The 12,849-nt window shown below is 42.5% G+C and overlaps 1 protein-coding gene across 3 annotated transcripts in view; it reads right to left on the reverse strand.

Moving 5' to 3' along the window:
- Positions 1–12,849, reverse strand: part of Myo16 (myosin XVI) — a 518,261-nt gene that overhangs the window by 235,707 nt on the left and 269,705 nt on the right. For all 3 annotated transcript variants that reach the window (XM_074043002.1, XM_074043003.1, XM_074043001.1), the window contains exons 13-15: positions 12,470–12,597; positions 8,725–8,830; positions 453–570 (exon numbers count right to left, since the gene is read on the reverse strand). In XM_074043002.1, the coding sequence (XP_073899103.1) occupies positions 453–570; positions 8,725–8,830; positions 12,470–12,597 (352 nt within the window). The remainder of the gene's footprint in view (positions 1–452; positions 571–8,724; positions 8,831–12,469; positions 12,598–12,849) is intronic.

The raw sequence follows: 12,849 nt of genomic DNA on the forward strand, positions 1-12,849 counted from the left end.
TGTGTTGTGTGAAGAAATTACATAAGCTTATGATCTGAGTACTGAATTCGATTCTGTGTTCGGTAAGTGTGGTTTGGTTCAGCTACTTTGGGTTAGCTGTGTTCAACATTATATAGCTTATACAGTAATCCTCTTAAAAAGTTTACCTTGCATTTGAGAATAGTTTCAGCTCACGGTAAGTTTGTGATTTCTAAACTGACACTCCCGGTGGACTGGTCACCCACCCTTCTGTGGGCCTGCAATTCTTATTCTAATGTAGTAAAATCTTTCTAGAATATTATAAGAAGTTTATCACTGGCCAGGGACAGGTCTTCTCTTTCCTGTCATGGTGTGTGGTTGGCTTTCTCCCCTTGTCCCTACTTAGAATGTGCTAGAAAGTGACACTGGGTCTCCCGGGTCCCAATGCCCCGTCTCCCCGGCAGCACAGGATGTCAGCCCTGTGGGACATTTACCTGCAGTCATCTCCCTTCTCCTCCCACAGAACTGCAGCTCCCAGTACTTTATGAAGCAGCTGGACCCACCATTCCACGTTGTCTTGGCATGTCCAAAGGCTTCTAAGACATACATGGCCTGGAGCAGAAAAGAGAATGTGGCAGAATTACACACTGAAGTAAAACTGAAGAGTAACAGCAAACGTGCAGGGATTCTCCATTATCCAGAAGGCTCTAGACTTTTCAAATCATGCCATATTGAAATTTAAGGTTAGTCTTTTCTTCGGTGCAAACTATTAGCATACAATGTCTCAAATTGTAGCCCCTGTTCATGAAGTGATACATTGTATCACTGTATCCCTCTTATAAAGTGGAGGACAACCATTACCTTCACACACAGGCAGGCACACAATCAAGCCTAATAGATGTTACTTGAACATGAGTAATATTTCAAACATGAATAGAACCGGAGAAAAGTGATATTTTGGAGCTTGAATTTTTTTTGGGGGGGTGGGCTGGTGGGCTATATTGGGGTTTGAACTCAGAGCCCCAAGCTTGCTAAGCAGGTGCTCTACGACTTGAACCATGCTTTCAGCTGAAGACTGATGTTCTGAAGGCAAGAATTGTAACTAATGTAAGCACCAGGCAGAATTTCTTTAAAAATACTAAATTCCTGTTAACACCGACACATGCTATTCTTGAGAATAATACTTTACACACTCCTTTCAATTGGAAGCCCCACGAAAATGTCCAATTTCCACCTTTTGCCCCATTCCAACCAATCCTTCCTCAAGAAATAGAATACAGCATCCAGTTGAAGCTGCCTTTCATTCCTGCCAAGCCCAGGTGCTTTGTCTCAGAGGCAGCAAATTTACAGCTTGGAAATGAGGCTCCCCAGTTTGACCCTGGGATCTGAAATTCTTTCTGGAAAGCTTCTTCAGATAACGACTTTAAAACAAAAGCTATTTCTTCTTCATCAACTGATTGCATCTGTGACAATGATGGTGACCAATCAATTCTCCAAAAAATATGAAAATCTGGACTTGCTCTTTCAAGAAACAGATGTGGTAAATGCAATTTCTCAGTCAGCCACAAGAGAGAGCACAACCTTACCCGATTGGCTCACTGGCTCTTTTTCCTGGCCTCCATAACTACTTGTGACATTATTTTTGAGAAATTAAAAAGTCTGAGAGTACTTTTTAATTTCTTGGCACTTGATATACTAAGACATTTTCTTTCAAAAGTGTTCTATATCGTGAAAGAATATCAAACAACACTTTGATTCTAACTGCAAATCAAAACCACTTAGAAGCTGGGATAATGATGAAGCAAGTTAAACAGCCTGTTTTTGAAGTTTGGAGATAGAAGTATATTAAATATATTTACCAAACCCTATGGTTTTAGTCTGCATATAATAACCCAATTTTAAAGATGATCAAAAGTAAACTGATAGCAGTGATGACAGATTTGTTTTCTGAAACAAATGATAAGAATTAATAGTGCTCTTATATTTTGCTTCTTTCACAAAAAACTAATGTTAAGTATATATTTGAATGTATCTTAAATTAATTTTATAATTATATCATGCTCTAAAGATATACAATTACAATGAAGCACTTATTTAAAAAGCCATAAAATAGGTTGGATCTAAAAAGTATTTTGGCTGCAAGTTATTTTTGTGTTGTGCCTGACAATCAAGTGATGCTTCTGTAATTTCTATAAGAAAGGACATTCCAGCTGGGCACCAGTGGCTCACACCTATAATCCTCTACTTGGGAGGCTGAGATCAGAAGACTCATAGTTCCAGGCCAGCCTTGGAGAAAAGTTTGCAAGACCCCATCTCAACAGAAAAAAGCTGAGTGAAGTGGTACCTGCCTGTCAGCCCAGCAGTGACAGGACGTATAAAACAGGAGGCTTATGGTCCAGTCCAGTCTGGGCAAAAAGTGAGACTCTTTCTCAAAAATAACCAGAGCAAAAAGGGCTGAGGTGTGGCTCAAGTGGTATAGCACCTGCTTAGCAAGTAGGAAGCTCTGAGTTCAAACCCCAGTACCAAAAACATAAATAAACAAACAAATAAATAAAACTTTATAGATTGATGTCAGGTACAGCAAACATGAAGTATAGGATAATGGTTAAATGCATACACTTCAGAGTGAAAGTAGCTGTCTCCCTATGTCAGGTGAGCTAATGACAAATTATAGGATATTGAACGGGTCCTTTACTTCAACACAGAAATGACTCCTGTGCAACTCAGTGTCCGGTCAGCTTTGTGTTTGGCACAGACTAATCACTTGTAAATAACAAAGATTAATTTTTTTTGGTAATATTTACAGACACCATTTCTGTTAAGCTTACATGTGCCTGGCAACAGTCCATGGTGAGGGGTTGTGTGTGTATGTGTGTGTGTTTTTAACCCTCATAGCCAGTGTCTCCATCTTACAAAACAAAATAGATGCGGTAACTTTTTCAAGTCTCAGAGACTGTGAACAATGGAGCTGGGGTTTGAACCCTGGCAATCTGTCTGCAGAATTAAACACCAATCACAGCAACACACTGCTTGTACTTCTGGAATAACAGTAGAGACAGGGAGGGCAGGAGACGAATGAAAGCTAAAGTCACTGAGCAAAATGTGAACCAACACTCAGATGGAATTCTTTCTTTGCACGTGTGATTCTACAATTTAAGAGTCAAATGACCAACTCTGAAAATAAGTGTGGTTTTCATCTAATCAGCCACTTGGCCAAGAGGTGGCACCAAACGGTTGTAGTAAGAACACCAAGAAAACACAGAACTGGCTTGTTCCACCGCTCCCATTCACTGTGAACGTTCACATTTTAAATACAAATGTGAGGAAAGAGAGTACATGCATTCTCACTATTTGCTGAGTCAAATTTTTTGGCTTAATTTTTCCATTTATACTGCACGGTAGAAATTTTGATAGTTACATCATAATAGTTCCATGTTTTTAAGGAAGGAGTTGATGTATTTTCTTAGAGTAAAAGCTTGAGGCTTCCCTACTAAAAATCAATATCTCATCAACCAAGCTGAGCCAATCACTGCTCCGCGAAGGTCATTATTCATCAATGCCCACTTAAGCGATTTGGATGGAATTGAACAGTTCTTGAAGTTGGAATTCACTTGGGCTGGAATTGGCAAGAAGCCCCAGGCAGTTCTGTTCAAAAGCGACTGTTCCAATATGTCTAATGATATAGAAAATCCCTTGTTTCTGTTATTTGAGATTCAAATTTAGGGATTAGGATAATTTACAGAGCAATTTCCCTAGGGATGGGACTTTGCCTTGCCCCCCAAACTGGAATGCACTGAGCACAGGGGAAGGAGCAGACTTGTACCAGGCCCAGCTGAAGTGTAAGCCACATTCAACACGATCTCAGCTATGCCACCCTGAGAGAGGAGTGTGCTACCCATGAACAATGACCAAACTCATTGCTGGAGTTGAAGGCTGGACTTCCCATCACCTTCCAGACATCAGCCACCCCTTCCTCTTCCTCCCTTCCTTCCCCATGATGCAGGAGCACTGTCAGCTGGGACCTTCCTCCCAAGCCCCTGTATTTGGTTTCTGTGCTGAGACTGCTGGCTTTAATTCTGGCACTGTGACACTGATGACAGCCACAAGAAGCTTCTCAACTCTGTGTCCTCTGCAGGATTCTCCACTGAAGAACCCCTCCCCACACCTGCACTTTTACTTCTCCACCATTCTCTCTCTACATATTCTTTGGTAACTTCTGATCAGAATAACATGCAATGAGCCTTTTCCTCTCCTGCTGTAGCAGAATTTGGGGCAAATCCATTTGATTTAGGTGCCAGAGCCTCCCCAATGGGAGGTGTCGGGTGTGTGCTGTGTACCAGGCCCTGGGCATATCTGCCTGCATGTTCTCCCACTGACACCTCCCAATCAGTGAACCATCTCTCTTAGGCAGCATGAAAACTGTAAAGTAGGATAAATCAGTAAAACAGAAAGGAAGCCTCTTTGGGAGTTCGGTAGCCCCGCTAGCTAGTCCCTTGCTGGTCCCCTGTGTCACGACATTAACTCTGGAGAGCACTGGGCCTGGGGGTAGAAACAAAAGTATGAAACACTGCAAGTGCCATATTTATTAAATGTAGTTTTGGCAAGTGATCTATAAAATACGATTTTTAAAATGTTAAAAAATCTACTCAATTTCAGTGAACCTGTGCAATGTTATAAAGATTTACAGTCAGTTCATAGACGAATCCAATGGTTGTATTTAACACCTGTATACCCCATTGGGTGGCTTATAAAACCTGTGATAGAGTAGATTTTATGAACTGTTTAGATGTCGAATGCTATTTATGTAGATAACACTTTAAAGGACCGAAAATCTACAGTAATAAGCTATGCTCAATCCTGTGCATCTTTTCATGAGATGAGAAATCACTTATGACATTTTTCGTGTGCTGTGAGGAATGAGGAAAACAGGAATGAATGAGGGGTACTTTCACTTGAAGTTGACATTGACATTGTAGTTTTAATTCACAGGTGCTTTCAACTTTGAAAGGGTTATTCCTAACTTCATCCAGAGGACAACTCAGTCCTACTCACTTACTAAACTGCAAAGCCAATTTACATAAAGTAATGTAGATGCATTTTAGAATTATATGTATATTTATATAGCCTGCTTGGTCTGCAAAGATCATTTTCATAAGTGATTGTCTGAGCCCGTGATTTAAAGGGGGAGCTGTTCTTCCTTGTCATTTCAATTAACTCAATAGAGCCTGCTATTTCCATTATTAACCTGTGTTTGTTTTATAACCATGTTGTTTTATTCATGCTCCCACCCTTAAGTATCAGTAGTCAGTCTATTAGCATATTTGAACAAAGAAGGCAGAGAATGCTGTTCTTCCCCGAGCTGACTTCAACTGCTAAATTATTTTGAGCAGTACAATGAAACAGTGTTCAGTAGAGTACCAGCTTAACAAATGCTCATAAATTAAAATTATTTATGAGCACGTGTGGTATCAGGTGAAACCTTTCAGAATTGGTTTAATATAAATTCTTAGTTAAGAGAGAAAAATCAGGCATAAACTTGGAAATTCATCAGAGTACATTTAAAAGTTTGAGAACTCATAGTAGAATTAAAAGTCTGAGGAGCTGGGTGTGGTGGTACATGGCTATAATCCCAGCACTTGAGAGACAGAAGCAGGAGTCTGGAGAGTTCAAGCCAGCCTGGACGATAGCAAGACCCTGTTTCAAAAAAATGAGAAAATAATACATTCCACTGATTAGATTTAAGTTCTTGTAGTTTTTACATGAGGAATCAGATACTATGGATTTTTCAGAATATTTTCAAACACACCTGTACATAGAGGAAACAACCCTGCCCTGCAATGCCAGGTGAAAAGGCAGCAAACACCCCCAGCACTGTGCTCATGGCATAGTGGATGGCATCTAGATGTTTAGCTTTTGAACTTTTAGGTGGCTCTGTTTTCCAGAATGATCTATGGAACAACAGCTGTTTTACTCCAGGGGATCAGACACTTTTAAATGTAAAATTGTCAGCCGCAATGTGTGTGTGGTGGGAAGTCACTCTGCGACCTTTGCCACGACACCTGCTCCACTCACCTTGGATGAGCTCCAAGGCAGCACGAGAGCCCACGGGTATCGCAAGCCCTCAGTGAGCATTCTGGGGAGTCAAGGAAATGACACAGAGCAAATGTCCACCAGTTTCTTGAATTTCATACAGAGCACGCTGATTTATTTTTAGTGTGAAGAACCAAATTTGATTCTTGAACATGACTGAACACGATTTTTATCATATACAGGTCTCTTGAAGGAAAAGATCATAATTAAATTTTTTGAACAAATATATCTTTCATATCCTTGGGCCAAAAAATGAAAAGAAGGTTATTATAAAAGGAAGCCAGTGAGAAAATCTCCACTGTCTAACACAGGCAGGGTGAGAGAGACAGATACAAGAAAATGCCAGTGCTGGTTTTATAAGTCACATAGCCACACAAACCCACTCACCAGAATTTGCAGGGTCTTTTTATTATTATTATTACTGTTGCACTGGGAGTACATTGTGACATTTGCCAAGCTTCTTACAATATATCATAGTTGAATTCACCCCTTCATCATTCCCTTTTTCCCCCTCCACCCATTCCTGGAATAGTTTCAACAGGTCTTATTTTTCCATTTTCACACGAGTACATATTTCCACATGTTTACCCTCCTACACCTTTGCAGGGTCTTAATTACATGAAAATGGTTTATCCATTTGAATTTATTTGATTCCATTAGAGTAAACTAATTTGGAGCCTTGGAATAATTAAGTCTCCTAGGTACACATCTTCAGTGATTGTCCACATAGAGACCGAGTCCCTACAGTGTGGCAGGCCAAGCTGGCGACCCTGAATTCCAGGCACTAGCCCTTGGTAGCACTTAACAGACCCTGGCTGGATGATGGACAGGAGAGGGTAAGCCCACAGGTGGCTTCAGCACAGGAAAGAAGACAGGGAAGCAATGCTGAGACTGGAGAAGGAAAGGGCGTTGTTAGGAAGAACGCTGGGCCAATCTGTCGATGTGCAGGGAACAGACCTCTCAGGCGTGTGAAGAAGCGAGGCTGATTCAGGATGCAACCTGCTCTTCTCCCAGTCTGATCTGAACTCAGGGCTGCCTAGTTGGAGCACAGTTGTGGACCAGCCTGTAAGTGTGAACAGACATAAGGCCTGGCCTTCTGAGAAGCCGTTTACCTGGAATGTAGTAAGTAGCTCCTTCAGCTGAGCTGGTGAGAAGATGCACAGGCCCTGTCTGAGCCTGGGGGAGTCAAGCTGTCCTGTTCACCAAGCCCAGCTGCATGATCACCAGAAGATGGTCAGGGATGGAGGAAGGAAGGGAACCACTCAGAACAGCCTCTAGGTCACCTGATAAGGGAAGATGTTCCCACCGGCAGTGAGGACCATGGGCCTGCAGATCCCTCATGGGCCGACGAGCTAGGACTGGGGGTATTGTGATTGCACTGGAGAGGGACAGAGAGCTATGGTCCGGGTGCACTCCAGGTTTCTGATGGCGGAGTGAAAAGCAACAGCACATGAATTGATGAGAACATGGGGAGAATGGAGCATGGATTAAACTTGGTCCTGGGCAATGGTGAGAAGTCTGCTGAAGAGCTGGCCTCCACCCTACAAAGGATAGGAAGGGAGGAAGAATAGGATACAGTGATGGCTCTCCCTTGAGACTCGATCCTGGGGCTACAGGCACAGGCAGTGATGAGGTCATTATGACAAAAGCCATGTCCAATTGAGGACGATCACCATGAGCTTGAATCCTCAGTGACCACTTCCAAAAGAATGCTGAGGAGCAGAGGGTGGAAGCAGGGTCCAGTCCACAGCTCACGACCCCAGCACCACACACTGCTGAGTTCTGATGCTTCTGGGTTGGTTACCCATGGGTGTCCATCTCTTCCTTCTTGTGAGTGTCAGCGTGATGGAGGGCAGAAGCCTTGTAGCCTCTGAGCTGCTTCTTCCAAACTGCCATGGTCTGAAAACAACTTGTGAACAAAACTCACTAGAACTCGAGTGCAAGCAATGGAAGCAGCCTGGGGCCAAGCTCCTGTGCAGACTCCTGGCACAGATCGCACTTTCGCTGTGGGGAATATTCTTGGCATTACCTGGTACTTCATCCTGGAGTGCTGGCAGTGTTTTAGGGAGATGAAGTAGCGGGATCATTGGGTTGAAAGGATGCTGAATGCAAAACGGCCAGGTTCTGTATTACTTCAGTGTCAGCTCACTGCCTCCACCAGTGTCATTCAAGTTTATGGTTGTCAGTTTGTCGGTTATGTTGACTCACAGCTGTCAAGAGCCCCCCACAGTGAATGCTTTTCAGGCCAGTTCCCCACCACACCCCCCCAAAATAATAAAAGGACCCTTTCTTTGTGAATAACAGCAATCTCTATGTTGTATGTAGATCCAACTATTTTTGAATGAATGTTTAAAAAGGGAATGTACTAAAAATATTTCTAAATCTGTCTTTTTCCGGCAGTACTGTGGTTTGAACTCTGGACATACATCTTGAGCCACTCCACCAGCCCTTCTTTCACGGGTTATTTTGAAATAGGGTTTCATGAACTATTTTTCCAGACTGGCTTCGAACCATGATCCTCTTTAGTACTAGGAGACTTGAGCCACTGACTGCCATGTTTTTCTGCAAATTTTGATCACCATACACCCATTACGACATTCTCCTTTATTTGTATCTGACATTTTTCTTGGCTCAATGCACTCAGTCGCACTTTGCCCACGCAAATAAGCAACTTACAGGTTTGAATCTGAAGTCAAACATGGCCCTGCTGGAGCCGGCCCTGCAGGTCAGGTGCCTCACGATCTGCTTGCTGGCCTCAGTCTTCCCAGATCCTCTCTCTCCACTAAGACAAAATGGGAAACACAAGTTCACTGGTGTGGAGAAGGCAGTAAACAATTAAATAAAATTAAATAAGCAGAGATCTTGCTCAGACACAGAGATGGTGCGGGATAGGCTAACCATGCTGGAGAGTTTATAGTCAATTTCACTTTTCAATTTGATGCATTCATCCTAAAGATTTAGTCAACATGCCCTATGTCGTGTGCCCAATGGTGTCAGGACTAGAGAAGGACATAGTGCGACTTCTGTCATCTAAGGTCTGACAGTACAGAGCCACACAACGGGGGAGGCACAGCACAGAGGCCCCAGCTGACAAGAAACACTTGGTCAGCTCAGTCATCTTCAGTGTAGCTAATAACATCAGCTAGAGGAACCCAGAGTGACAGCAGGCCAAAGAGGGAAGGACACACTGCCTTCCCAGAGCTGCGGAACACTGGCCTGGGGAAGACACTGAATCTTCTGAGTCTTCCAGGAAAGACACCTCACCTTCCTCAGAAAGTCCCATGCTCCCCAGCACACCTTGGCTCCTCTGGAGCACACGCTGTGCACGCTAACGAGGTCAGGTCTTTCTCTGCAGACCCTGAAATGAACTGTTCTGGTTCCCTTTTGGGGCGACTTTCAGTTCTGGAGTTGTAAGGTTTACACTTTCCTTTAATCTAGGCTCAGCAAACTGTCACCAACTAAACTTGTCCTTTAGGATGACAATGCTCTGGTCATCCCACACACTTCATTGACTTGTCTGATTTCTATAAACAATCCTGACACCAGACGAAAACAGATTAACATAAAATTCCCACAGGGTAATTACAGTAGTGGTCTGGTATCCAGTGAAGTTATTTATGAACCTAATGGAAAACGCATAGAAAGCCCTTCAGTTAGGTGGTAGACAATGCTTTTTGTTTCTGCCTTGGAACACTTATTCTAACAAAGTTGATCAAAGAGCACTCACCAGAAAAGAAGTTGAAATTTGATTACTTAAGTCTCAAGTTGTTAACAAATGTCTTTAATCCCCGCTTCTGGGCTGACCTTAAATATTTTAACTACCTGGACCTGAAATTATCAGCAAAATGTGATATCAAAATAAAATTTGGACAATATTCTTTCTGATGCAAAGTTATGGACATCAGTTCCAGGAATGGTCACGTGTTTTTCACCAACTCTTAAATCATCCTCTGTCTGTATTACTTCTGGGACACAGGAGAAATGCAGTAAATGGTGTGTGAACGGCTTTGTCAGTGAAGTGTGCATAACTAGCTTTAATGTGTTGGTAGATGTGGAGAAACTGTCCCCTCAGTCCAGGCCATTGCGAAGTGACTGAAGCCTTAAAAACAAGGAAGCGTTGACTTCAATCACAGGTCTGGTGAAAGCACATTTGATATGCACTTCTGCATATGAGGATTTATGAAGCTTAAGTGGAGAAATGTGGTATCCCCCCCCGCCCAAATAAGTGGCTGACACTATAGAAAATAGTATGGAGGGTCCTCCAAAAACTAAAATAGATCTGCCATATGATCCAGCAATTCCACTCGTGGGGATATACCTGAAGGAATGTGAGTCAGGTTACAACAAAGGCACCTGCACACCCATGTTTACTGCAGCACTACTCACAATAGCCAAGCTATGGAAACAGCCAGGATGCCCCACTACTGACGAATGGATTAAGAAAATGTGGTATCTATACACAATGGAATTTTATTCAGACACAAAGAAGAATGAAATTTTGTCATTTAGAGGTAAATGGATGGAACTGGAGAACATAATTTAAGTGAAATTAGTCAGGTTCAGAAAGCCAAAGGCAGCATGCTTTCTCTCATATGTGGAATATAGGTTCAATACAAATACAAGAAATATTATGCAAAATAGGTCCACTAATGGGAGGGGAAGGGTAAAAGAAGGAAGATGGTGAATATGGTTGATATATAGAATATATGTAGACTGAATATAGAATTTTAAAACCTGTTGAAATCACCATAAGAAGGGGACTAAAGTAGAAAGGGGAAAAATGCAGGAGATGAGCCAATTCAGGTTATACTACACACACACACACACACACACACACACACACACACACACACACATATACATATATACATATATATATATATATATATATATATATATATATATGTATAATAAGAGTCACAATGAAACTCCCTAAATAGCCATGTTAAATAATTAAGAATGTCTTTTTTAAAAAACGGAAGACAGGAAGGTAAAACATGTCCCATCTGGGCACTGGTAGCAGTGGGAAGGGGAGGATAAAAGCACAAATGAGCTCTCACTAAATATTAAGTGTTAATATTCACAGCACCATCTCCGTTCCCCATAATCTCATCAATTTGGAATGTGTTCTGTGCAATTTTAAAAATGTTTTTCCATTTTTAGCAAAGACTAGAGAACCCAGTAGATAAAGCAGATAAAGCAAGGCTGCTTCATTCCAGGATGCATCGCCCTCCACCCCACCCCATCCCTGGGACACGTCAGAGCACAGTGTGGAAGTGCACACTTGCCTGGCTATTTCGAAAACCAGAACACTCGAGTTTGCAGCCACCCATTAATTTCTCCATGGGATTCTTGATAAAATCAATAATGCAAAAGCAGATTAATGAGTGCTCATTAAAAAGTTTAAATAAGCCAGTCATCAGTGGCTCATGCTTGTAATCCTAGCTACTCAGAAGGCAGAGATCAGGAGAATCGCAGATCAAAGCCAGCCTGGGCAAACAGTTCACTATACCCTATCTCGAAAATACCCATTACAAAAAAAGGGCTGGCGGCATGGCTCAAGGTTTAAGTCCTGAGTTCAAGCCCCAGTATGAAGAAGAAAAAGTTTGAATAAGCCTGTTGGTATCTATTTAGGGTGTATCTTTCCACTGTTTTTATTTCATATGGACTTGAACTGTGGGCTACTTTATTTATATGTTCAATTTCCAAACCAACACCACTCACTATCAATCAAGCAGAGCCTGGAGTATTTACAGATGGCTCCCTTTGGCAGGGGCATGGCCTAATATATAAGAAAATGTATGCAGATCTTGTTTTGATACTTAAATATTTCTGCAATCCTCTATCAAGATAATAGTCACATTTCACCCCCTACTCCTTGTGGTAACCACTTCCCAGCAATTTTTGGAAGAAATTTTGACCCAATACAAATCATTCCCCTAGACATTTTGAGATTTAGGAGATATTTTGTTGCTTTGCAAATAAAAATCACTTGAGAGGAACCATTTATTGAAATATGAGCAGAGGCAAATCGCCACAAGCAGGGTGGGGGAGCTCTGTCTTGCAAAGAACTAAGCCTGTATTTCAGGAAGAATTACGTCTTGAGCAGTGTCTTGGGTCCACTAATACCTGGAGCCTTTGTTCCTCTACATGTGTTTCTTAGATTCAAAAGCATAAATGCGGTGACTCTAAGCTTTAAATCTTCAAAATGAAGTGAGCTACAGGTTAAGTTTGTTGCTATTGATCCTGTGACATCTGGTGCTTGTTGCTCTTTAGTAACAGGTGAAGTGGACTTATTGCAAAGCTTTACTAGACCAACAGTTGCTGAGGAGCTGAATAAACAGGAGTGGTGAAAGATGAGGACACAGCCCGGTCAAGGCCCGGGTGGATCTGAGCCTGGGGGGGCAGTGAAGGGGCTCACCTGAGGATGAAGCACTGGGGGCTCTGCTCCTGGAAGAGCCGATGGAAGGCCCGTTCTGCACAGGAGAAGAGGTGAGGAGGCAGCGAGGGGCTCCGTGCCCCCGTGGGGCTCAGGTACAGCTGGGAGACCTGGGAACAGGCAGCCAAAAAACAGCATGGATGTGAAAAGTCTCCAGGACCCCTGACCCCACCATAGCTCCCACAGAACACCAGATCTCAGCTGGGTCTGTAAAGCACCGTAAGACCACAACCCTCCTAGCACCCTTCCGGCAAGCACAGCCACTAAGTGAAGACAGAGCTTATCCTTCATTTGTTTGTCCATAGGATTTAAATTATCCCGCCATCTTTAAAGATGGAAACTCACAAAACACCCGTTTAATA

Source organism: Castor canadensis, chromosome 10 (genome assembly GCF_047511655.1).
Source record: "Castor canadensis chromosome 10, mCasCan1.hap1v2, whole genome shotgun sequence".
In the NCBI taxonomy this organism is placed as follows: domain Eukaryota; kingdom Metazoa; phylum Chordata; class Mammalia; order Rodentia; family Castoridae; genus Castor; species Castor canadensis.